General features: G+C 42.0%; 1 protein-coding gene across 3 annotated transcripts in view; it reads right to left on the bottom strand.

The window, feature by feature from the left end:
* Positions 1-22,338, bottom strand: part of NPAS2 (neuronal PAS domain protein 2) — a 50,373-nt gene that overhangs the window by 6,927 nt on the left and 21,108 nt on the right. For 2 of the 3 annotated variants that reach the window (XM_026853619.1, XM_026853641.1), the window contains exons 7-15: positions 15,478-15,596; positions 13,064-13,146; positions 12,112-12,218; positions 10,750-10,897; positions 10,071-10,152; positions 9,193-9,334; positions 8,393-8,499; positions 8,124-8,216; positions 2,265-2,411 (exon numbers count right to left, since the gene is read on the bottom strand). In XM_026853619.1, coding sequence (XP_026709420.1) covers positions 2,265-2,411; positions 8,124-8,216; positions 8,393-8,499; positions 9,193-9,334; positions 10,071-10,152; positions 10,750-10,897; positions 12,112-12,218; positions 13,064-13,146; positions 15,478-15,596 — 1,028 coding nt within the window. The remainder of the gene's footprint in view (positions 1-2,264; positions 2,412-8,123; positions 8,217-8,392; positions 8,500-9,192; positions 9,335-10,070; positions 10,153-10,749; positions 10,898-12,111; positions 12,219-13,063; positions 13,147-15,477; positions 15,597-22,338) is intronic. The other variant, XM_026853630.1, reaches the window with a different exon arrangement.

Here is a 22,338-nt window from a genome sequence, read left to right on the forward strand (position 1 = left end):
TGGCTGGATTTCTGATTTAACAGTTTACTCCTCACTGCTTGTGAGTCACAAAAATGCTGCATGCAAAAGTGTGAGGCTTTCTTTTAAGTTGCCCCTAGACAAATAAGACAAAGCTAATTCCTGCTCTCACTCTATCCCTGTAACAGCACAGTAATTTCTTTGTGTTTTCTTGTTTTTTTAACCTAGAGAAAGTGGGAGAAGGAAAAAGCCCTGGCCATGAGTCAGTGTGACCGCTCACATCTCATCAACCTGTTTGCTCTGAGGAGACTGAAAGACACTCGAACTACAGAGGATGATCCTCGCATTGCCCCCTCGGGCAGAAATCCAACCCCTGCATTTCCAAGCTGCTCGCCCGTCCCGCTGCCTCTCAGTTTGGCATCTGCAGTAAGCTGAAAATGGTCAGTACTGACAAAGAAAACTTGTACTGGTCTGAAAACACTTGGTCCAACCTGGAACCTTCATGGGGGAGAGAGGGTCACCCAAATGGTATAACTCAAAGCTACAAATAGGTATGGGGTAGGCAGTACAGAACTACACACTGGGCCTCCTCTTCTCTCTGCTTGAGCTCCCTGTGAGCACATCTGAGAACCTGTCCCAGGTCTTTATGTTATTAAATGTGCCCTAGTGCACAGGGGAGACAGCTATGTAAAAATAAAATCAGTTTCCTGCACATAAGAATGCGCTCTTCTATTTTTGCCTGAATTATGCCCCCCCCCCTTTCAAAAAAAGGATGAGTGTATGTGACTACTGAAGACTTCACCAGGAGAGAGTAATGGTTTTCAGCCAATTAAAAAGAGGAAGTGAGAATATCACATCTCTTGATATTCGTAATAACAATAATAGCTTTCAGCCATATGACATGATTCTGAACTGAAGGCTTGTTAATTGCAGAGAGACTTTTCATTCCCATTAATCTAAGACAGCGCAGAACCAACAGAAGAAATGCACTGAAGTTAATCCTGGTCTATTGGTATGCTTATGTGGCACCAGGAACAGAGGATCCTGGTTTGGGGACCCACCATTGCTGTGCTGTGTTATAGCAGTGCACATGCAGCAACTTAGGTTGCAAAGTTTCTAATTTGGCTTCACTGATCCCTTAATTGCCTAAACATACAGTCCCAATTTGTTTTAATACATGAAATGGTATTTCACAGATGCTGATGATGGGTGAGTCTATTTCTGTGGTAGTTGGGAGCAAAATTCCTGCTGACTTCAGCAGGTTCCAGGTTTTCATCCTGTACTTAAAATGTTCTTTGAGACATTTGTTTCCGTGACACAGCTTGTCTTCTAAAAAAAATCTTGTCAGTTCAATACTCACAGTGGGTCCCCAATGCAACATTTCTAGCAAGGGTCATTTAACCTGGCATTTATAGTTAAATTATGAGGAACATAGCAGTAATCACCCCGCATTTAGAAAACTTCTGTAAAACTGGATGATTTGACCATTTGACGTTAAGTGAAACCTGTGAACTACTGAACTGCACTCGCTATTATTTCTGAGCTTTGGTAGACGTAAGGGGTAGTACAAAGCAGATACTGTACTTGGTGAATTAAAAGCGGATACTGTACTTAGTGAATTCTAGCTCTGTGTAAAAAGTATCAAAGGCAGAAGAGCAGGCTCAGTCAGCTTCACCCTAAAGGATTAAGCTGGTCCAGTGAAGAACAAATTCAGACACCCCCCAGGTGTGAACAAATGAACATCAGCAGAGGTTTGGGGGGTTTTAACATGACAAGGAAATTAATCTCTTTTGCTCTGTATCCGGGCTGGTGTAGGGTCAGGAAAACAGGGAGTGAATGAAAGAGATGAGCACTGCCTGAAGAAGGGCTGTTGGCTAAGGAAGAGCTGGACAGACAAGATACTGAGCACAAGTCATGCCAACATGAAGCAAGCAGTTACTGGATGGAAGCTAATAAACTGGAGAGACATAATCATTGGCAAGTCCGAACTTGAACACTTTTCTACTACAGCTGCTCAATCTGAAGACTTGGTAGATAAAGTATTAAAATGCTACTGTAAATGACCCAAATTCTTCTCTTCCTCCTAAGACTGAGATATTTCTTCCTTCTCCTCTTCCAGAGAGCTCTTAAATCTTTCTTGACTTAGGCTACTCAAGAGGCTTTCAGAGGGCAACATCGTCATTCAGATGAGCTGGTTTCTACATGTCCGGATTTCCTGGACCCTGGAGCTAATTTTAAGTTGCGAATCCTATCAACAGTCACACAAGAGAGGATGCTTCACTCTGACCCTCGCAGCAGTAACACACCTGTATGCTGGAGTCCTGGACCAGGCAGAGCTGCTCCTGTATCTTCTGGAGCTCCTCCTGCTGCCACCGGATGTTGGCCTGCAGGATCCGGGTCCGCTGCTCTAGCTGGTCCTTTATGGTCTGGAACATACTGAACTGTGCTGAAAACTGAAAAAACAATGGGGAAAAATCAGTCATTATAATGCAAACAGGCCTCAATAGAACATTGTTCTGTGAGAAGTTATTGGTTTCTTGATTGTAAAGAGCAGCCAAAGGAATAAAAGATGAGTTTGTAATATACTAACATCTAGGCAGAGATAAATCTTGTCTATTTTCAATTTTATGCACATATATTAAATTGCCTCAGTTAGAGTGATCTGCTTACAACTGACCCTGTTCTGTTAGGGAATTATCAGAAGGGCTGTTTTTGAGAGTACGCCACTTAAAAATATCAAGAGCATCTTAATTGGATGTCAAATGAGTGCATTATGTTTATTAGCCTGTAGTTTGGAGCCCTTAGCATGGCATAACTGTATATTCTGGATGTGTTTTACTAATGCTTTCCTTTTTCCACACAGAAACAGCAGTGCTTCAATGGCTTTTTATCCTGACAACTTACTATAGCATCATGCAACAGCTGACCACAACACACATTTTCCAGATTTCTGCAGCTGAGTAGTAGTCAAGCTACAAGAAATACTCATTATATTTATACATGACATAGAATGGATAGCTCAGCTCAGTGGGAGAAAGGCTGTTCTAAATAATAATATGAAATGTAGATCACTACTCAGGGTCAAGAAGAAAGTGCAACCTCCAGTAGCAGCAATACTTGTCACAAAGTAGAATCAATTCAATAAGCATGGAGGGGACTAACACAACAATAAATTCCTAGTTTTATTTGGTGTTTTCGGCTATGAATCAAAGTCCACCAAAGTTGAGTATTCCTTTAATAGGCTTTGAAGTAGTTGCTTTGCATGAGCTCATATTCCAAAAGCAAAAAACAGTCTTTGGGAAAAAAAAACCCACTTAAAAAAATTTTGTGAGCTTTTCTGCAATCAAGGCATCCAAGACCTCTCTGAAAATATGTGGCGCTGTGAGTGTCCAGGCAAAAGAAAAATATTAATGTTGCTGTGACTTGAAAACAATGCCCTGTTCCTGTGGTTGTTCCAGTGGCTCTGTGCAAGTGGGTAAACTCATGCACGCTGCTGGAGCCTTCCTGCTCTGTGGAGGTGCACTTGCTTGTACTGTTTCTGGCTTTTTAGTAGGAAAACAAAAATGGTAACAAAAAAGGAATTAAGGAGAGCCTTAAACCAGCTAAGTATGTGAAATACCTCCACATTCCCTCCAGCAAATCTGAAATCTCCATGTAGATGGCCTTTATGTGAGAAAGGACAGGAACATGAGAGGATTTATTTCTATTTACCAGGTAGAGGCCAGCTGTCCTGCACAGTCCAGGAGGTCACCACTCAAAGCGTTTGCTCGTGTGTCAAGGTGGAGGGGAGTTTCGTGGCCAGCCCTGCTTAGGGGGAAGGAGAGTTGCTAAGGTGGCCCATGTGGTTACTGCTGGCAGAGGCCCCCCAGAGCCCATTTTGATAGTGAGGGAATGTGTGAGTGTTTGCAGCTTGCACTGTCTGCCCAAGGAGATAATGTCAGCATTTGGCCTATGGTGTTGTGATCCATGCGCTTGCCTTCAAACAGCAGTGGTGTCATCTGTGACCTGGTCCTCCCCCAGATCAGAAAAATGCTGTCAAGTCTCCGAAAGGGAAGTCTGTGTTACTCCTAATTAGTATTAAAGGAGAGAATTCAAGGCGGGGTCTCTCTCTTTTTCTAGTCCATGTATAAATTATTAACCCAAGGAATGGAGAAGTGGAAACTTCTGATGTTTGGGAACAAGGACAAGTGCCTCAAAGGGGCATTCGGTGCTGCTTGTGGTAGCCTGACTCCATGCTTCTGAGGAGTCCCAGGTACCCTAGTCTTAGGAGTGGAATGATGCCATGTAGCAATGGCTTGCTTAGATGAGATGCCGCTAATTCCTGCTTTAACCTGGGTCTGTACAGAAGGGTTTTTTAAAAAGACAAGTCTTGCAACCTAATTCTCTCTGTATGAACTCTGTTAGTGAGAACTACTCTTAAGGCTTTAAAAGGGTCCTTATCAGAAAGGAATTAAAAGCAATTTTAGCCAAAAGCTTCATTTTAACTGCCTGGCTTGCTGATGGGAGACTTTTCATTAATGTGTGAACTCCTTTAAGACACTGAGGGAAAGGAACTCGATTTTCTTCAATTAATAAATGTAAGGAATTTTATAACAAAGTTTTATAATCATTTTATACTCCATTTCCAGGCCTTAGTTTTGAATTTGAATTTGCTTTGCAAAGTTGCATGCAGAAATATATTGCTGTAGATTTTAGACTATTACTCCTTGATTTTTTTTCAGTACCTTCTTATATTTAGCATATTCATCTAGTATTGTCTTTCTGTTCTCTTTTTCATGTGCTTTTTCTATTAGTATACTTAACAACATTTAGCTGGTATCCTAGAGTGAAAAACATTACGAAAGAAGACAAGGAACTTTCTATTTTGCTTTCTTCCCCTTGACACTCTAACCCCCAAATTTGTTGATAACTCTAGCCACGGCCCCTGTGATTACAGAGCTTCTATTGTTTTTGTACAGTGAGACACTAACAGCAATTGACCTGCACGAGAGAGTATTTATCTCAAGATTATTAGCTGCTCTACTAATTATGGGAGAAATCTGTAATTGTATCATAAATTAAAAGAGCTTAACTCAAAATGTGTCACAGAAAACACTGTACAGCTTTAACTCTGCCATTTGCATCAGACGAAGTTGCTCTTTGTTTCACATATTTACAAACATCTGTAGGATCCTCAGAAAAGTGTATGTTATACACAGAAAAGTGCCAGTTTCCAGGTATGGTCAAACATGTTTGGTCTGTTAATGCAGACCGAAAAAACCCAACTGCAGTAATTTTAGTCTGGTTTCTTAAAAAAAAATAAAGTGGTACTTTTGGGATCATGTCAGCAGATGTTCTGGTAGGGACGGGCTCAATGCACCAGCACTGACAATCCAGACAGAATTTACAGCCCAGGGAGAGGGACCAGCACTTCTGGGCTGTGACTCCTCTTCGTCAGCATGGACATCTGAAAAAGGCCAGCTGGACTATTCATTTCTCTCCACCAGCAGCCACGCCTGGGTGCCAGGGCTACTCCCTCTCTCTAGGTGCTGGGGGGCTTCAGCCAGGTGACCTCTGGCCCTGGTGTCTGTCAGGATGGCCCCCATTTCAAATGTCACAAAAAAAAGATGGACACCTAAAAGACATTCTCTTCCCACAAGTTTCATGGCAATAGGTAGCTGGGTAAAGAAAAGACCCTATTTATATTTTAGCTTGGTTTCCTTTGAACCTCTCATTTCTGCCTACCTTCCAACTTCCCATCCTTCTGGCCAATGCTAGAGACATGCAACAGAGTTGTGAGAGTCTCAGAAATACAAGGTTGCTGTAATTTCAGGAAAGCTTTAGCTGAGCAAGAGAGGGATCCACTCATCCCTTCCTCCTGTGGGAAAGGCTGGATCTGTGCACCAGCCTTGCAAGGCACAGCCCCTGGGAAACTTGAGTTTCATTAGTTTTGCAGCTCACTGAACAACTTGTTCGTTCTTTCTGTCTTCTGAATAACACCTGCGCAATCCCAAACGGATTATTAGTGCTAATTATTATTCAGTCATCAACATCCGCTGTGTTGTAGGGGATTTTAATTTATTACAATAAGGAAGGCAAACAAACAAATATTCTAATAGGGAGCACTTGGATTAAAGTAAACCATTTACATTCAGGTGACATCAAGTCTGTTCATTCAGACAAGCAAGGCAGAAGCTCAAACTGCATTTCAGCAGAGACAAAACCATTGCAGCCTTTTCTCAAAATAAAACTAATCAAAGTTCAAGCAGATGGCGCCTGAGGCAGGAGCTAGCTGCTTGCTGCAGATGTGGTTGCGGCTGCTTAAAATGTCCTTCCTCCCCACTGCCACCCCCTAGCTGAATGTTAGACACAAGGATGCCCGTCAGAGTGCCAGGCTCCTGCGTGGCCAGGCTCAGCACACTGCCCTTCAGCTTCTGCCATCGGTCACCTTCAGCTGAGGGCAAGCTGCAGAAAGGCAGTGGGGAGCAACTGGCACAGCTCCTCCTTGTGGGCTGGCAACAGGGCGCCCAGCCACACTATTTCTAAACGCAATGAGGTTGTGTTCTGCCACTAAATGGCTGCAAAACAGTCAACTAGGAAGCCAAGGAAATGTTTGTGGTGGGAAGCACGCGTACCTGAGTTTTGTCACTCACTCACTTGAGTCACTCACACTGTGGGCACCTTGTCTTTTAAATAATGGATTATCTTGCTGTAGGCTGACATGTTTATTATTTTAAGGTGGGAGGTAAGCAATTGAAGAAAGCAATTAATAGTTTATGAAAATCACCCATGCCCGTGGAGAATTGCTACCTTTCCCAGCAGTATCACTATAGGGTGTGTGCCTCAGCAACGTGAGCTGCAGCGTCCTGGTGCTATTTCCCTGCTCCACATCAAGGGAAGCTCCATCCTGAGCTCCACCAGGAACACTGCTGTGACTGCTGCCAGTTGAAAAGAGGTCTGCCTGTGTAGACAGACTTGAGTCAGCCCTCTTCCTTTCACCGAGATTAAGCTGGCTCAAAGAGACTTAAACACTAGCCATGCAACTGGACAGCACTCTGATTTGATGGAAAAGAAATGAAGCTGGCATGCCACTAAGAGCGTTTTACTGGGAAGGGGCAAGGCGGCGAGGCTCTCAGTAAATGACTGGAAAGCATCTCTTCACAAAGAGATTTGATGGAGAAGAAAGGGAGGTAGAAAAAAGTCAAAACAAAACATGCGTGGGTTTATAATAAATAAACTAATTGATGTCGGGAAGTGCATTAATGAATAATGGAGAGAAATATCTGTAAAAAAATGAATGCTCAGAGCAGATAATTGATATGCTGTTTCTTCACTGCATGCTGGTGTGGAGTCGTGGAAAGAATATTAAACATGGAAGATAAATGAGAATTTGTTATTTTAAAGCAGAGATCCTCAGGACTTTATATGTTTTATATGGTACAGGAAAAAGCTCTGGGATCTTGTGAGGGAATACAGGGTACCAATGTTAGAAGCAGCCTAGGTCCAGAAATACTCTGTCGTTTCTAAAATCAGAGGATGATGGTGTGTATCACCACAGCATGACCACAGTGAAGAAACAATATGATGGGAACATAGTACTCAAATTTGCTCCTTCAAAATCCACTGCAAATGAAACATTGAGGTGGCTTTTTGGGCCATCACCTGCTTTTGAGATATAGGTTAATAGATTTCACTGGAGGAATTTGCCTTCGGTAGCATGCTCACTATTATTGGACACAATATGGGTTTTGTTGAACCTGCATGTTCTTTACTACTGGTTAGTTCTGCATCAGCACAGCCAAACAGGTGTTCTTAGGAGGACTGTATGTCTTTGTTAGTTTTTGGTTTTAATTCTCATTTTGACTTTGATTTTGATAGGACCTGAATCTGTGGAAGCAAAGTTAAAAACTCTTTTTCCATCTGTTTTTTTGTCCTTCTATGAAATAGATGTGTGCATGCACCTGAACCTACATGCACGTGGACTTCTGCTCTGAATGCCTGTATGCAAATATATGTTTAAACACACAAGTGTACAATTCAGATTACTTTCCCACAATATTTTAAGCATTTGAGAGCTGGAAGATTTAGGGATTTTTGCTACTAGAGAGGTAATCTAAAAGCCCCAAAAAGAGAAAATACCAGGAGATAAACAAGTGACCTATTCCATTTCCAAATATCCAACTAACCTGTGCCAGAGGTGCAGGCTGACTTTGAAGAGTTGCTTGAGGCAGCAATTGCTGTGGGAGAAGCTCACATGGAGGCTGAGAAGGCAAAGAAACCTAGGTTAAAAACAAAACAAAACAAAACAAAACTTAATTTATAAGTTTGGCTCCTTTAAATTTTAGGTTTCTTCTAATGCCACGGCTTTTGTGTAAGTAATTTGTAATCACAAAGCTGTGTATGTGGCACATGTTTTATCCTGTCTGCCTGTTTTGATGACTCTTTGTGAAGTTACCTGAAGAGCAGTAGGTTGACTGAGTCTATGCACGGATAAATCTTGCTGCGCACTCGGTGTTCTTGGCAAGGGAGTGTTAGACTCTGCAAGCAGCTTTGTTGGTGTAGCTGCAAGAAAAGTACTGGTGAGTTCTCACACACTGGAAATCGGCTCCATTTGAAGTGGGTGTTAAACAAGACCTGGCTAGAAATTATTAACGGCCTGGCTGAATTCCAGCAGGAGTCAAGGCTGTTCTTGTTGACTTCAATGGCAGTAAAATTAAACTGATAAGGAGGGTCTGGGTAAAGATAAAAGTAAATGAGACAGATTATGATTCTGTGCTCCAATGAACAGAGCAGAAGAACCCAAGAGCTCTTCTAAAACAGCTAGAACTCCCTTCATATGAGCTGAATAACTGTAAATTTAGGTTAGTTCACTGGATTTGCTTCCAGACCAGGGAGCAGAAAGAGTGTATAAGGTGTGCCCAAATCAAAGCTGAATCTTGGCCATAAGAGAATCATGTAAGTCTAGCCATATTGCTCATACTGATGCTCTCAAATCTAAGACAGAAGTCTTCATTTTTATAACAGGTTGAAACAGCAGGTCTCATGGCTAGTCCTGCTACCCATTTTCCAGTGTATAGGTGGCTGCACTAGAACCTTCCCTCTTGCAAGTTACCATTTCAGATCCATTGTGAGTGACAAATGCATATCATCGATACCTCATAAATAGCTGTTAAATTAGCAGGTGTGGTATATATGCACACATTCTGTAAACTGGCTAAATTAAAAATAGTGCAGTAACCCAGGAATGCCACTCACATGCTGGGTCTGACTTGGGTGTGTGAGAAGATTTTGGTGAGCTCCTGGATGATACTGAGGGTGTCCGACTAGCACTGAGGATTGAGGCACCAATATCAAGTGCATTAAAGTGCTGTTCAGGATCCAAGCTGGTGCCACTGTCCTAAAACAAACCAAAAAAAAAAAAAAGGGGAATAACTATTATAGCTATTGCATCAATCAAGGTAAAAACATTTTGAAATGCATCTAGTAATGGTTGCACACCCTGTTCTTTGGCTGGCCTAAAATGGCTTGGGCAAAACTAATCCCAGGTAGGCCAGCAGCAGACCTGGGCACAGTTGTCTACATCCCTTCCAAATAGCATTTAATTAAAAGCATTTTACAACGAAGTATCACTGAGTTGGAAATAAATAGCAAGCTACTGCCATAGTAATTTTGAGCCTTCACATCTTTTTCTGAATCTTTCTTTTGCGTTCAGTTGGATGTGACAGCAACTGCAACCTCTGTGAGACATTCAGCCGTGCACCGAGGAGGAGCTTTTCTGTCTTCCCTCAGCAGATCACTGAGATGTAGCCAAGAAGGCTGTTTGCCAGAACATGTCCAAATGAATCTTTAAACTGTAATACCTTGTCAAGGAAAGGTGGAGGTATCTCACATTGCCCCTGCCCATTTCCCACTTAATTTGTGGCTGTTACTGATCTCCTTTCAGTAGGATACACAAAAAGGTGTATCCTTTCATCAGCTTAACCAATTTATTTTAAAATTATTCAAGTGAGCAAGGAATCCTGAAGTTGAGGGAATCCACCCAGAAAGACAATGCTGGAGTCTTCAGTGATGTTAACATAGGAACAAGTTGTGATTACTACATATATTAATGAAAAAAACTTTACTCTCTGTACCTTTAGTGCTGAGGACACAACCTCTGAGGACACTTCTACCAAGCCCATCTCCTGTCTCCTCTCCACCCGAACATCTGCATAACTGAATGTAAAATATAATTGTATGTATCAACACAGGATTGTTATATTTCATAAAATGTGCTTTAAGCAAACAGAGGAACAAATTATTGTAACATTTTACAGGCTAAACAAACAGATGAAAAATCACTTAAGTGCTACTGAACATTTGAGAGACTAAATTTTCAGGTTTTGCTCTGTTCTTGTCTTCTCAAAGTCAAGAGTTATATTATAGAAGTAAAGGACAAGTTCACAGCCTGTAACCACTTTATAATTTTACTGGAAAACTTCCACACATCTTTTTTAAAAACAATGTAAGGATTAGAGTCTAGCTAACTGTTAGAATAGTTAAGGGATCTTCCTATTTCCTATTTTTTCACAAAATGGAAAAAATTCAACAGTTAATCTTCCCCTGTACTCCTGATTGACAAATCAAGCTTAGAATAAAGTAAGGTTTAGTCTGATCATTTTTCTATAGTAAAAATATATCCTTCAGAGAGGTCAGTCTTCTTTTTAGTTACACAGAAGACATAATTTTTCTAAGAGAAAATTTTGACAGTCATAAGGATGCCCTTATCTTACTGTCCTTTATGTTCCTGTCAGTTGATAAGGTTTTCCATACCTTACCACCATGTGTGTGCACACAATGAACTCTGGCTTGGAGTTCCACTGATGGTAGGTGATGTAGTAATGGGTTTGGAGCCAGATCCATTGCTGTCCTTTGGTCAGAAACCGATAGCAGCATGACTTCCCCTTGCCAAACTGCATCACTGTCAGCAGAAAATACACACAGCTTATAGCACAAGTTATGATGTGAAAATGACATGAAATGTGAAAAGTGTGACAAAAGATCTATGGCCCTATTGATTCCCAAGGGAGACAGGAGTCTAAGCACCTTTTGAGTGACTGGTGCTGTCAGTCTTATGATAGAGAAGATATCATAAAGATCAGTAGGTACCTTTTTCTGACACTTCTAATGGTACCTTCCTACATAGTACAATTAACCTTAACTTTGGACACTAATACATTAACATCTGCTACAACTTAAACATAGATCTTACTCTGGTTTATGTGCTGATCACATACTTCTTAACTAGGCACTTGGGAATAATTTCTAAGAGTGATCAGCTTAAATTCCGTAGTAGGAAAGTACAGGATAAAAATGCTTGAAAAGATGAGCATTGTGTGCAGATGGATTCAGAATGAAGTGAGTATAGGAGATAACATTGTGCAAAGACAAAAATAATATGCAACTCGAGGAAAATTCCCAGGCTGACAAGAATTCAAAGTGTAGTAAACTGGGGTGCATTAAAGGTTTTAAAGATTCACTGGCAAAATTAATCTCTGCTTTTCTTCCCAGTGATTTCAAGTGGTTCCCAAACATGCACATATTTAGCCTTTCTATATTTTAATGTCAACATATAAAAACTAATGTTGACAGGATATTTTTGGGCCACCCAGAGGTAGTAAACTGAGATGTTCCAGCCAGTTCTGTAAGCAAATATTTCAAAAGCATTGCCTCATTTTCTTTATTTAGTGAAAGACTTTTTCAATTAAATCTTAATAGGCTATATTTAAATAATCACAGGTAATACCAAATACACAGTTAACAACATTACAGTAAATAATCCACAAGAATTTTACAAAATAGGATCTCCTCTGAGATTGGTTTAACTATTAGTGGGTATTCTTTACTAACAGAGCAGGGGTGTAGTCTGGGGTATTTTATCCATTCAGTGAATCTTGTCAACTACTTTCAGGGATATGAAAAGTAAAACTGTATTTTTCAGAACTTGATAAGTCTGGTCCGGATGCCAGTCAGCTGCGGTTCCCCCAGTCTGCTGCAAGTCTACTAAGACATACATGTGTGAGGCAAGGGTCAAACCTCCCCTTCCAAGTTTAAACGAACTTTAACTGAAACTATGTTTCATTGAAAAGAGGTGTCCCAGTGACTCCACAGGAACCCGGGCTATGCGATACTTACAGTGTTCATGGCACCTTGCTAGCAGCTCGAGGTCATCTATATGGTAATAGTCATAGCCAGAAGTACCCAACACTTCAAAAGGCAAGTATCCTATAATCGGCGGTGCTCTGTGGTTAGGCACAACATGAGTGAATTCATAAACCACAAAAGAAACAGCAGTTCTGCATGTTGACATGGATATATAAAAAGCCCAGATCTGCTCTCGCTCACTGGTGTACAGTTCATCCCCCCAGGAGACCAGATCATGACTTCCCCCCAGGACAAGGCCATGACAACCCCATCTTTCCAGGGAAAATGTGGTTGTGGAAAGTAACTCAGCTTCTCAGGGCTGTTTACACAAGAGCCTCCTGTGAGGGAGCCATTCCTTGGCTGTTCCTTGGTCAGTGGCTCTGCTGCGGGTCCCAAAGTCCCTGCACAGGGGAAGATGTGCAGCGAGGTGATAGGAAGCCATTGTCTGCTGGGAGTAGGGGGCTAGGAGGGGAGATCATCTGTGCCATTTCCCTCTGGGTGCCTGCAGAGCGTCACTGGCATGCTGAGGCAGTTGCTTTGTACCTTTGACAGCACAGTTGCCTCAGGCCAGCAGACTTTCCCTCTGTAACTTGGTGGGAATTGCACACACACAATCAATGGTTGAATTTGGAAAGAATGATTTCTGCAGCTGTATAATAATTAGATGATTTTGCTGTGTGACAGGCTTTGGTCCATTGAGGGAAACAAGAACAAGCTAACTACAAATTCAGCCTGAGAAACAGAGTAGTTTTGTTTTAAAAGGCTGATAAAAATAAATGCAGCGTAAAATAGTAAATATCATCTTTTGTAAGAATTTCAGTGGTTGCCCTCTTGTTCATGCAATGTCGATGTGAAATGTAACACTATCTGAGAGAATTGCACTTGCAAAAATAGCAGTAGACAAGCACTGAACACAACCAGGAGTGCTTTTCCTGTCACCAACCTGTGATCCAGGAATAAAAATTTCCACTCCAGACTGTGTCTTGATGTGAATTCCTCTAGAGGTTCTTCCACGATGCACATCTCCTGTATAGTGAAGAAAACTGACTTACTGCGAGTTGCAGCTTCACCCCTCTGCTTCATCTAGCTTTTGTTAGCTATAAATACACAGTGCATAAGAGGAGAAAACAGAGGATTCGCATGTTTTCTGGAAATTCCAAGGAGTGATCTTCTGTATTTATCAATGCCAATATTTTTGCAGGAGTTGGGGAGACTTAAGAGCCGAGACTGTTCCTTGGGGTGTCAAAGTTTTTATGGTTTGGAAGCAGTGCCTGTGGTGTGATGGCTGTGCTGCCCATGGCTGCAAGGAGCAATGACCCTTCCCAGCATCCAGCCTGTACTTAAGTCTCACCTGGGTTTGTCATGTCTTTCCCCACCCTCTTTGTGTTACTAAAGATATTCTCCACTCTTGTCCAGTCCTTTTGGATGCCTGCCCTTTGAGCCCTCTTTGAAAAAGGGGGACACTCTCCTTCTCACTCAATAGCTGTGGAGGAGTAAATGCCTTTTGAGGCAGGCAGGCAGCCTTCATGGGGCCTGACAGGTGGGTGAAAGGCATGAGTTTTGCCCTGTGCTTCACTCCCACAGTGAAGAAGCTGGTCCTTAAGATTAACAGCTCTTGGTGCTCGTGAGAATGATAATTAATAAATGAATTACAGGAGGCAGGGCACACGGCTGTCTGTGAGGCAGGACGTTATTGCCCCAGAGGGATGAGGACCAAGAGGCAGTCGGTGGTAATCAGTTGTTGGGTGGAGGTGGGAAGGGGAGGAAGGATGGCACCATGGTGCATGCCTGTGCATGAGCTGGGGCTGGCTGCGTGCCCTAGGGCTGGCTCCCAGCCCACTCACAGCTCCCCTCTGCTGACCTCTCCTCTCCCACTGGTGGTTTGCAGGGGCAACTCCAGCTCCATGAGCTGTCTAGAGTCAGCCTGGAGACCCCTGGCCTGGAACTTGCCAGCATCAGTGCTCAGCATTTGGTGACATTCAGGGTTACCATATGGCCCATGTCTCTCCTGCAGGAGGATCGACATCATCATTGGTAAGGACAGCCTGCCCACTGGCCCCCAGTGCTGCTGTCTGCCTGCTCCCTGGTGCCACAGGCTCAGCAACACCCTCCCATTGTCTCCACTGCCACTTCTCTCTCTGCTGTTCCTCTCGGTCTTTCAGACCATCAATGTTTTGAACCCTCTTGGGACCAGAGGACAAGCTGAGGCATGCTGCCATCAAGCATTTCTTTGGTGCTCACAAAGTTGATTAAAGTTCCTGACTGTACAGAGGCAAAAGGCTTCATGCATACCTTAAATTCCTCTCCCCCCTCCTCTCCAGTTTATGACAAAATCCATGCTGATGGATTAAAATTTAAGGTGCAACATGCAAGCATTGCCGTGTGCAATCAAAATGCTGATTCTGCCTTCCTTAGCCAGTCAGATAAATATTTTTGCCTTCATTTGAGAGGAGAAAGTTATGTGAGTCACCCAGGTGAACTGAAGAGATTGGTGCCCAGGATTTCATGGCAGCTAACACCTTCTCAGGGTTGTTCAGCATCTGCTTCCTCCTAGCACTGGGCAGCTCATTGCCACATGCAGCCCATTTCGTTTCCCTGTTTATTTTGAGTTGTTAGCTACCCAAAGACAAGGGAATTTGCTTTCAGGGTTCCCAGAGAACCTTAAGTCCAATCCCTACTGCTAATATGATTACTATGGTTAAGACTCATGGGAAGTGTCCTCCCTTACCCAGGAGGGACTCTACTTTGCTTGCCAGGGCCATGAATCAGTCAAGAGTGCCCTGTAAGTTCCAGAGCAGTAATGGAGCCATGCCAAGGGAGTAGTGATTTCATACCGGCTAGGTCTTGATTAGATTAAAAATCTCTTAACCTCTGAGGATGGGACACCTGATGCAGTAGCTCACATTTGTTAATTAGGGAAACACAGTGCCAGGCACAAAGTTGGGTGGTCTATCCTTATTTTCACAAGCAGCTATCTTACTACCAGGATTTGAGAGGAGGGAAACTAGCAGCAGTGATCCAAAACCACTGAGGGGCACAAATGAAAGCGTTGGTGACCAGACATCTGTACCCTGTCCCATTGCAGGGACAGAAAGCAGCAACAAAGAACCCAATTTCAAAGTGACTTTGCAATTCCTAATGCAAGGAGGATTTTCATTTCCCGTACAAGGGGGGCAGAAATGACACTACTTCTGCAGATCCTGGCTTGCACTGATAATCCTCTTCACTGGATTTTTATGCATGAAATGTGATATCTGTAATCCATTCAATTAGCAAAACTAAGAACGTTGCATGTCACCCCATCTGAAAGTGTTTTGAGAAGTTCTGAAATGAATGGGACCCAGGGTATGCACTTACCTTTAAAAACTGAGGCGTTGCCAAACGAACAGTTGCAACGAAGCAGATTTGCTTTCCCGGGGATGTTCTGTAAGCCCTTGGGACAGACTCATCAAAGCCATTGCAAGTGGAGTTAGGCACTAGGTAGGGAAAAATACAGGACCTCGAGTCATGCCTCATATGAGATTTGCTCTTCCTGAATATTTTTACACACTTGAAGCGTACTAATACTAATTTTATTCAGAGAAGTGCTCTAAAAGCTTTTAAAGCTGATATGCATATATTTAAATCCAAGTCAGTCATGTTAGGCAGAAAGACATCAGAGCTTAACTTCAAGTATGAATCTTATAGGTTAATCCTGATAAAAATAAGGCCAAACCTTCTTACAGAGCATAAATCAGCTTTCTGGAAAGAAACCCCCACATCCAATTGCTCTTTTTCAACACTCACTGAGCATGCCTAATGCCCTAACTTCCATGAGGCAGTGAAAAAAAGCGTTGGCAAGGGAGATAGATGAAGAGAGTTCATTAAGTCATCAGTGGCAAAACACTGGGACCCACAGCCAGTGTGGCTTCATCGAGCTAGCAAGAGGCTGCTTGTGATTCTTGGCTGCTGAAGTGTGCCTTCCCCTTCTGCATCTAAGGAGAACTATCCCCAGCGTGCTCAAGCTCTCCTTGTTTTAAAGAAGAGAAAAGAGGACCCTGTGTACGGCACTGGCTTCCAGAGCTGGGCATTTCTGGTGAGTCTGGAGTTGGAGTGCTGTCTCCTGAAACATTGGGCAGGAGGAAAAACTGGAAGCAATGTGGCTACAGATTTTGTGTATGGTTTTTTATCTGTGTCTTTCATGATTGCATGGCTCTTGTGCTGCTTTGAGAGCCCACTAACACCTCCTGCCACAGAGATACATTGCCAAACGGTTGTGTTGCCTTAAACTAGGCCCACATCGCATCCAGATTTGAGCTGTTTAGAGATGGTGATCCCGCTCCCACGGCACTGAAAGAAAACTGTGGGCTAAGCTGCAATGGGAACTGAGCTGGCCTTGGGCTCTTGCCCTGCCCAGCCAACTATCTCCCATTAAGCAGCCAGAGCTCACCAATATGAGTTAATCTAATGCTAACAGGGATTAACGTTAATATGAAACTATCTTTCCATACTATTAGGCCCCTATATCCAATTTTATGAAGTTTTCTACAGTTTGTCTTTTCAGCAGAGGGCAAAGAAAGGATAAGCATGTCCATTCCTGTGAAAATTAAGGAGTTTGTATCTATCTGGGGGGGGAGATAACTAGCAATTTTTATTCTGTGGTGCTTCTGCACTGGGCTTTAGTTCAATAGCATAAATTGTAGAGATGGAAGAAGTCTAAACTTATCATGTGCTTTTGGAACCCAGTTCAACCTATTTAAAGCCTTAGAATAATGATACATAGCTGATAACAAGGATGACAGTGCATGAGACAGAAAAATAACTACTCTGATGAGAATTCACACCTGTGATTAACTGGTTTAGGCCACTGTGTGCACACTATATATTGCACCAAAAAGGGGAAGAAAGATTCTTCATGTGAGAAGGCAGCACAGATGTGAACATCCACAGAGATTACAGCCCTCTCCTGCAGTTGAGTCTGGAGGGCATGGCTGACTGGATATTGAGATAAAAAATATGGGCAAAATTCTCCTCCTTTCACCAGCAAAGCACACTTGCTCTGGGGACTTCCTAGGAATATGTATTCCCATTCTGCTCCTGGGGTTATGTGCATATATGAGGTCTTCTATGGGAGTAGTAATACAAGAGGGGGAAAAAAAGAAAAAAGAGTTAGGAGCTACAGGAAGTAAGTGAAGCCTGAGTAAAGAGTTATTGATTCATCTCTGATACGATTATTTTGTGTAAGTCTGTCGATTTCTGTAGTCAGTCCTGTATAAAAATGAATGGGATTGCTATAAACTCACATTAAGGGCATTGTAAAAAGTTACTTCCAAGCTTACTACATAATATGGTGTCACATTTGAAGTCAATGGGGCTGTTTCCCTCTGTAACAGCCTAGTTCAGTAGCAAAAGTTTGCAGGCTGGGCTCTAAGATATGAAAATAAGATAAGCACATCCAGCCTCTGAAGTACAGGTATGATAAGTTAACCTAGTTAGTGAACCCATGAGCTTGCAAATGACACCAGTTGCAGAAGAAAGTGGAGACTGAGTAGCACCAAAGAGAATGGATAGCTTTTTATGTCAGCTGTTTGATGTAAACAGCCATGAGCCTGAGATGTGTTCCCCAGAAGACTGCAGAATGCGTCCCTGAATGTGGCATTTACAAAATAGGATTAAATTTACAAGAGGTAAATGCAATACTAAAAGGCCAATAATTATCATATAGGACAGCTATGTAGTAAATTTGAGATTTTATCACAACATTTGGGAATGTTGAACTTAAGTGTGAGTGAATGAATAAGCTCAAGGAGATGAGACAGAGCTGGCCTGGAGGAAAGTCATCCTACCTTCACACAGCTACTGTGTTATCTCCATACTCAACTGCCTTTGACAAAGTCCAGAACATTAAAAGCCTTAATGATGCAAGCAGGTAGCCAGCACCTTGCAATGTACATCTCCATATGAAAATAGTAACTACAATAACTTAAAGAAAAAAAACCCCACCTTTGTTTCTGAATTGCTTTGATGCCTGACTTATTTTGTTGGTATCTGTTCTTTCCACAGCTCTATCTGCACATCCTGATTTGCTCTGCTCTTACAGCTGGCCAGCAGATTTCAGCTTTTTTTGTTGATAAATTTTGGTGTAGTTAAAAAAAAGATATCATTATTACATTAATTTTTAAAAAATCCTGTTATAATTTTTAAGCATGCCTTCTGAAAAATCATACAATTCTTCAAGACTCTTTAAAAGAAATACACAGCATCTTGCAGTAGCAAAGTTCAGTAGCGAACTTTCTGAGAGCACCACAGAAAAGCAGTGGAATGAAAAATACAGGATGAAGTCTGAGGCTATGATGATATTAACATTCGAAGTCAAATACAGGTCTTGGAGTGCTTTTGTCAAAAGGCACCTGATGAAAATGTTGTCTATAAACAGGTGGGCTCGGGCAAATGAGGGCATGTGTGTTTCACAATTAAATGATCTAGACAAAATACCTTGAGTAGGGAATTAGAAGGCCATGTGACAAAGCTAGATATGTAATCAGAAAGGTGAAACAATTGTTTCATATATATCCATTAGCTGATGCTCCTTAGCATGAATTTTAATAGTTTTTGCGATTATCTATCAGACCTGTTGCTCCCGGAGCTACCACAGAACTATTTTGCAGAAGTATTAAATATATAAGAAGATAGAAAGAAAATGATGTGCCTATATGCAGGGGTTTTTGTTGTTGTTGTTGTGTTTGTTTTTTTTAAAAAAAAGACCAGGACATTAGGGACAAGATACTAAAAAATAAGTAATATGTATAAGGAACCAAGCCCTTAACTACCATAGACAAGATTTCTATCCTTAGGGGTACAAATCATGCCACATGAAATGAATGAAAACTTGTTTAAAAAACCCCAGATGCCACATTCAGTGAATAATAGTACAGCACTCAGTTGCTCAGTCATCTTATTTTAACTTAGGATGTTTAAAACATATTTTTCCTATAACAGCAAATTTCTCATTTATGCCATTTGAAAGAAGAAATCCCTCCTTCCTGTTTTGTTAGTAGATGTTAATGTTTGAAGAACCAGTCTTAGTGACTGTTGAACAAACTGAACAGTGATTTCAAAAAATACAAGCCGAACAGACCAGAATAAAATCAAGCTTGTTTCATATAAATAAATTCAGATAACAGATAAACAGAATATTCAGCAATTAATATATATATATAATGAAGGAATCTAAAGTGCTAGTGGCAAGCCAGATGCACTCAGTAGCTCTGGATGGGTAACAGTGACAGTGTCCATATATTACTTGTCTACGTTGATCTACTCTCTCCTCTTTCCACCTCCTGTTTCACTCCTTGCCATCCTGTGTTGATATGAACCCCAAGTAAATTCTTCAGGGCAGGAATAGTGCCTTTTTTCTTAAGTGCCCATAGAGAGTCCAGTGTAAGCACGGCACATTGCTAGCTGCAGCTTCTGCAGTATTGTTAATAGCAAATAACAATGTGCGGCTGTGAGTTCTGATCAAAACATTAATTTAATTTTGAGTTATTTGTGTTATCAGATGTTTCTGCATATGCTTATGGAGGCTCAAGACCAATGTATCTTCTGTATAAATCTGTTTATTTCTTTTAAAAAGGAATTCAGATTGAATAATTGTTCTGGGAGTGAAAAGATATTTTTTTTTCTCCTCAGCGCAATCATTTTCTTGATGGTTATTCTTATCTCAGAGCTAATAGTAGAGTATCTGCTATTATTAGCATCCGGTAACCAGATACTTCCTGAGTTACCATGTAATTGGGAACAAAAATGCACAATTTTAAATTCCACTATAATATTTAATTCTATTACTTGATCAGGAAATCTTTTCACATAATGGTTATCTCCTACTTCAAGAGGAAAACTTCAGGCATTTTGAATGAAAGGACAGATCTGCCACTTTAAATATGCTGGTGGTCCTTTTTTATACTGGTGAACACTTTGTAAGGCAGGATCTGGCTTTGTCCTTTCAGGAGGTTTTAAGGAAGTATGTCACCTCAGAAATAAGATACCAAAGCCAATATTTGGTTATATAATTATGAGAGATCTTTTTCTGTTTACAAACGTACAAACAATTTTCACAGGAGGGATAAATCCAGCCCGCCTTATCTTTTCTTATCAGTGAGCTATTAAGCGGCTTTGTAAAATAATTTATTCTCATTTAGTTTGACATTTTATACTGGGAGCTAAGCATTTCCTTGGATTTTTTGGAGGGTTATTTTTATTACTTGCCTTCCCCCTCAGCATTCAGGCGAAACTGGATGGGATCCACTGCATTATTCACTGGTGATGTTGACATGACTTTGCCCCTTATCAGGTACTACTGGTCAACAGGTACAGTGATGGCACTCGGCTCCCTCAGATGTTTGCATATATTCACCTCTCTTGTTAAAATATGGACTACAGGACCAGAACCTGAGATATATAAAAATATTGGAAAGAATTCCTATTTGCAAATTAAAAAAAACCCCTTATGCTCTGAGAGCAAGTAGGCATTTCTCACAGAAGCAAAAGGGAACTCCACCTTCCTCTTCTGAGTGGCCCATGGGCCACCTCCCCTTCTCTCAAGGGACTACTGAGTCTTCACGTCAGGTTACAGTCCTGCTTTACTCACTGAAGCTTAATTAATGATGATTATATAATCCTCCCAAATGGAAAATCAAATCTCTTGTATTTGATTTAGCACAGCCAGTGACTCATGCAGTCACTCCGCAGAGCTCACATTGCTGTTTCGCTGGTCAGCCGCTCTCGCTTGTGCACAGCTAATTCGAGGGGGGTTTGCTCATGTGCAGGCAGCTCATGTCACGTCCCTGGTGTAGATACGGCTGCAGAAATGTCCTTGCAGCAGGGTTTACAGAGTACAGCTTCCTGCACACCATCACTGGGACAAGCCCAAGTGTGGACCCTCCTGCTAACTCTGGCACTGGGCTATGCAGCTCCTTTAGCCTCCAGCTATGGCTGAGCCCAGGACCTCTAGGGACAGTGATCTTCTGAAAGACTGAACACATGCCATGAGCTATGTGAACTTTCCCAGGCAATTTCTGTAGTCTGCACATGCATCTCCCTGCCCATTCTGGGATGGTGGAAGACACCAGTGATGGCTCCTCTGGGGGAGTAGCATGGGTTTGATGAAGGCTGTGAGTGATCTAGTTCCCTGACAGCAACCCTGGTGACAAGTCACCTTGGTAGATATCAGGTATTTGTTCTACTTGAGAAGAAAAAAATCTCTTTGGCATCTCAGTACAACGGACTTCAAAGCCCCAGAGTTCCCTATAAAGTTAGAGAGAGCAGCTAAGCCCCTAACTGGCTTTCTAAGCCCCAGTCCTTCAATTTAATCCATTCAAACCCATCCCTATATGATGTTCTTAGCCATAAGTCACAATGCGATTAGCAGAGAAGGAACAAGGTGACTGGGACCCCAGCACACATGACCCCCTTCCCCCAAGAACCACCATTATATGAGCAATGAACAATAATAAAATGAGCCTAAGAAGATGATAATCCAAGGGAGGTTACATAAAAGGTTATGTGGAAGTAGAATAAAGCTAGTGACATTTCTGTTAAAGAGGGCAAAAAAGGACCTACCAGTTCTTCAAAATATTAGCCAAGGTTAAGCCAGAAGGAAAGGTGAAAGATTCATTAGCATTGTCACTGCCACGACCCTACATTAATAAGAATGGAATAGTTAAGTATCCTGATGGGATACAGCCTGCCCAGGGATAAAAGAGCATCCTCTGCCCCAGAGGCTCTGATGTCACTGTGCCAGAAACGAGCAGGCAGAGAGAACTCAGAGTACGCTCAGCAAACCGTTGGAAACAAAGGTAGGATTTGGCATCGGGTGGCTAAAAAGGAACGGCAGAGATTTGTATTTAGAGAAGAACATCCTGTATGTATCAGTCTCCCATGTGTAAAAACATGCTCACACTTCCACTGCTGTGAAAAGCTACAGGGAAAAGCATTCTTGAATACATTCATAAGGAACGTCTCCTGCTAATTAAACTTAATTTACAATTTCTATCTTTCTCCCCTACCTAACTCTTTTCTTATCTTTAACTTAGCCTCTTTCCTCCACAAACACCTCCAAAAATCAGGATTTTGGTCCAGCTGTTCCTACACATGTAGGATGAGAGCTGCCCTGTGAGTGAAACTTCTCTACACACCCCCCCCCCCCCCCCCCCCCCCCCCCCCCCCCCCCCCCCCCCCCCC

Source organism: Athene cunicularia (genome assembly GCF_003259725.1).
Source record: "Athene cunicularia isolate RWA chromosome 1 unlocalized genomic scaffold, athCun1 chr1_part1, whole genome shotgun sequence".
Taxonomy (NCBI): domain Eukaryota; kingdom Metazoa; phylum Chordata; class Aves; order Strigiformes; family Strigidae; genus Athene; species Athene cunicularia.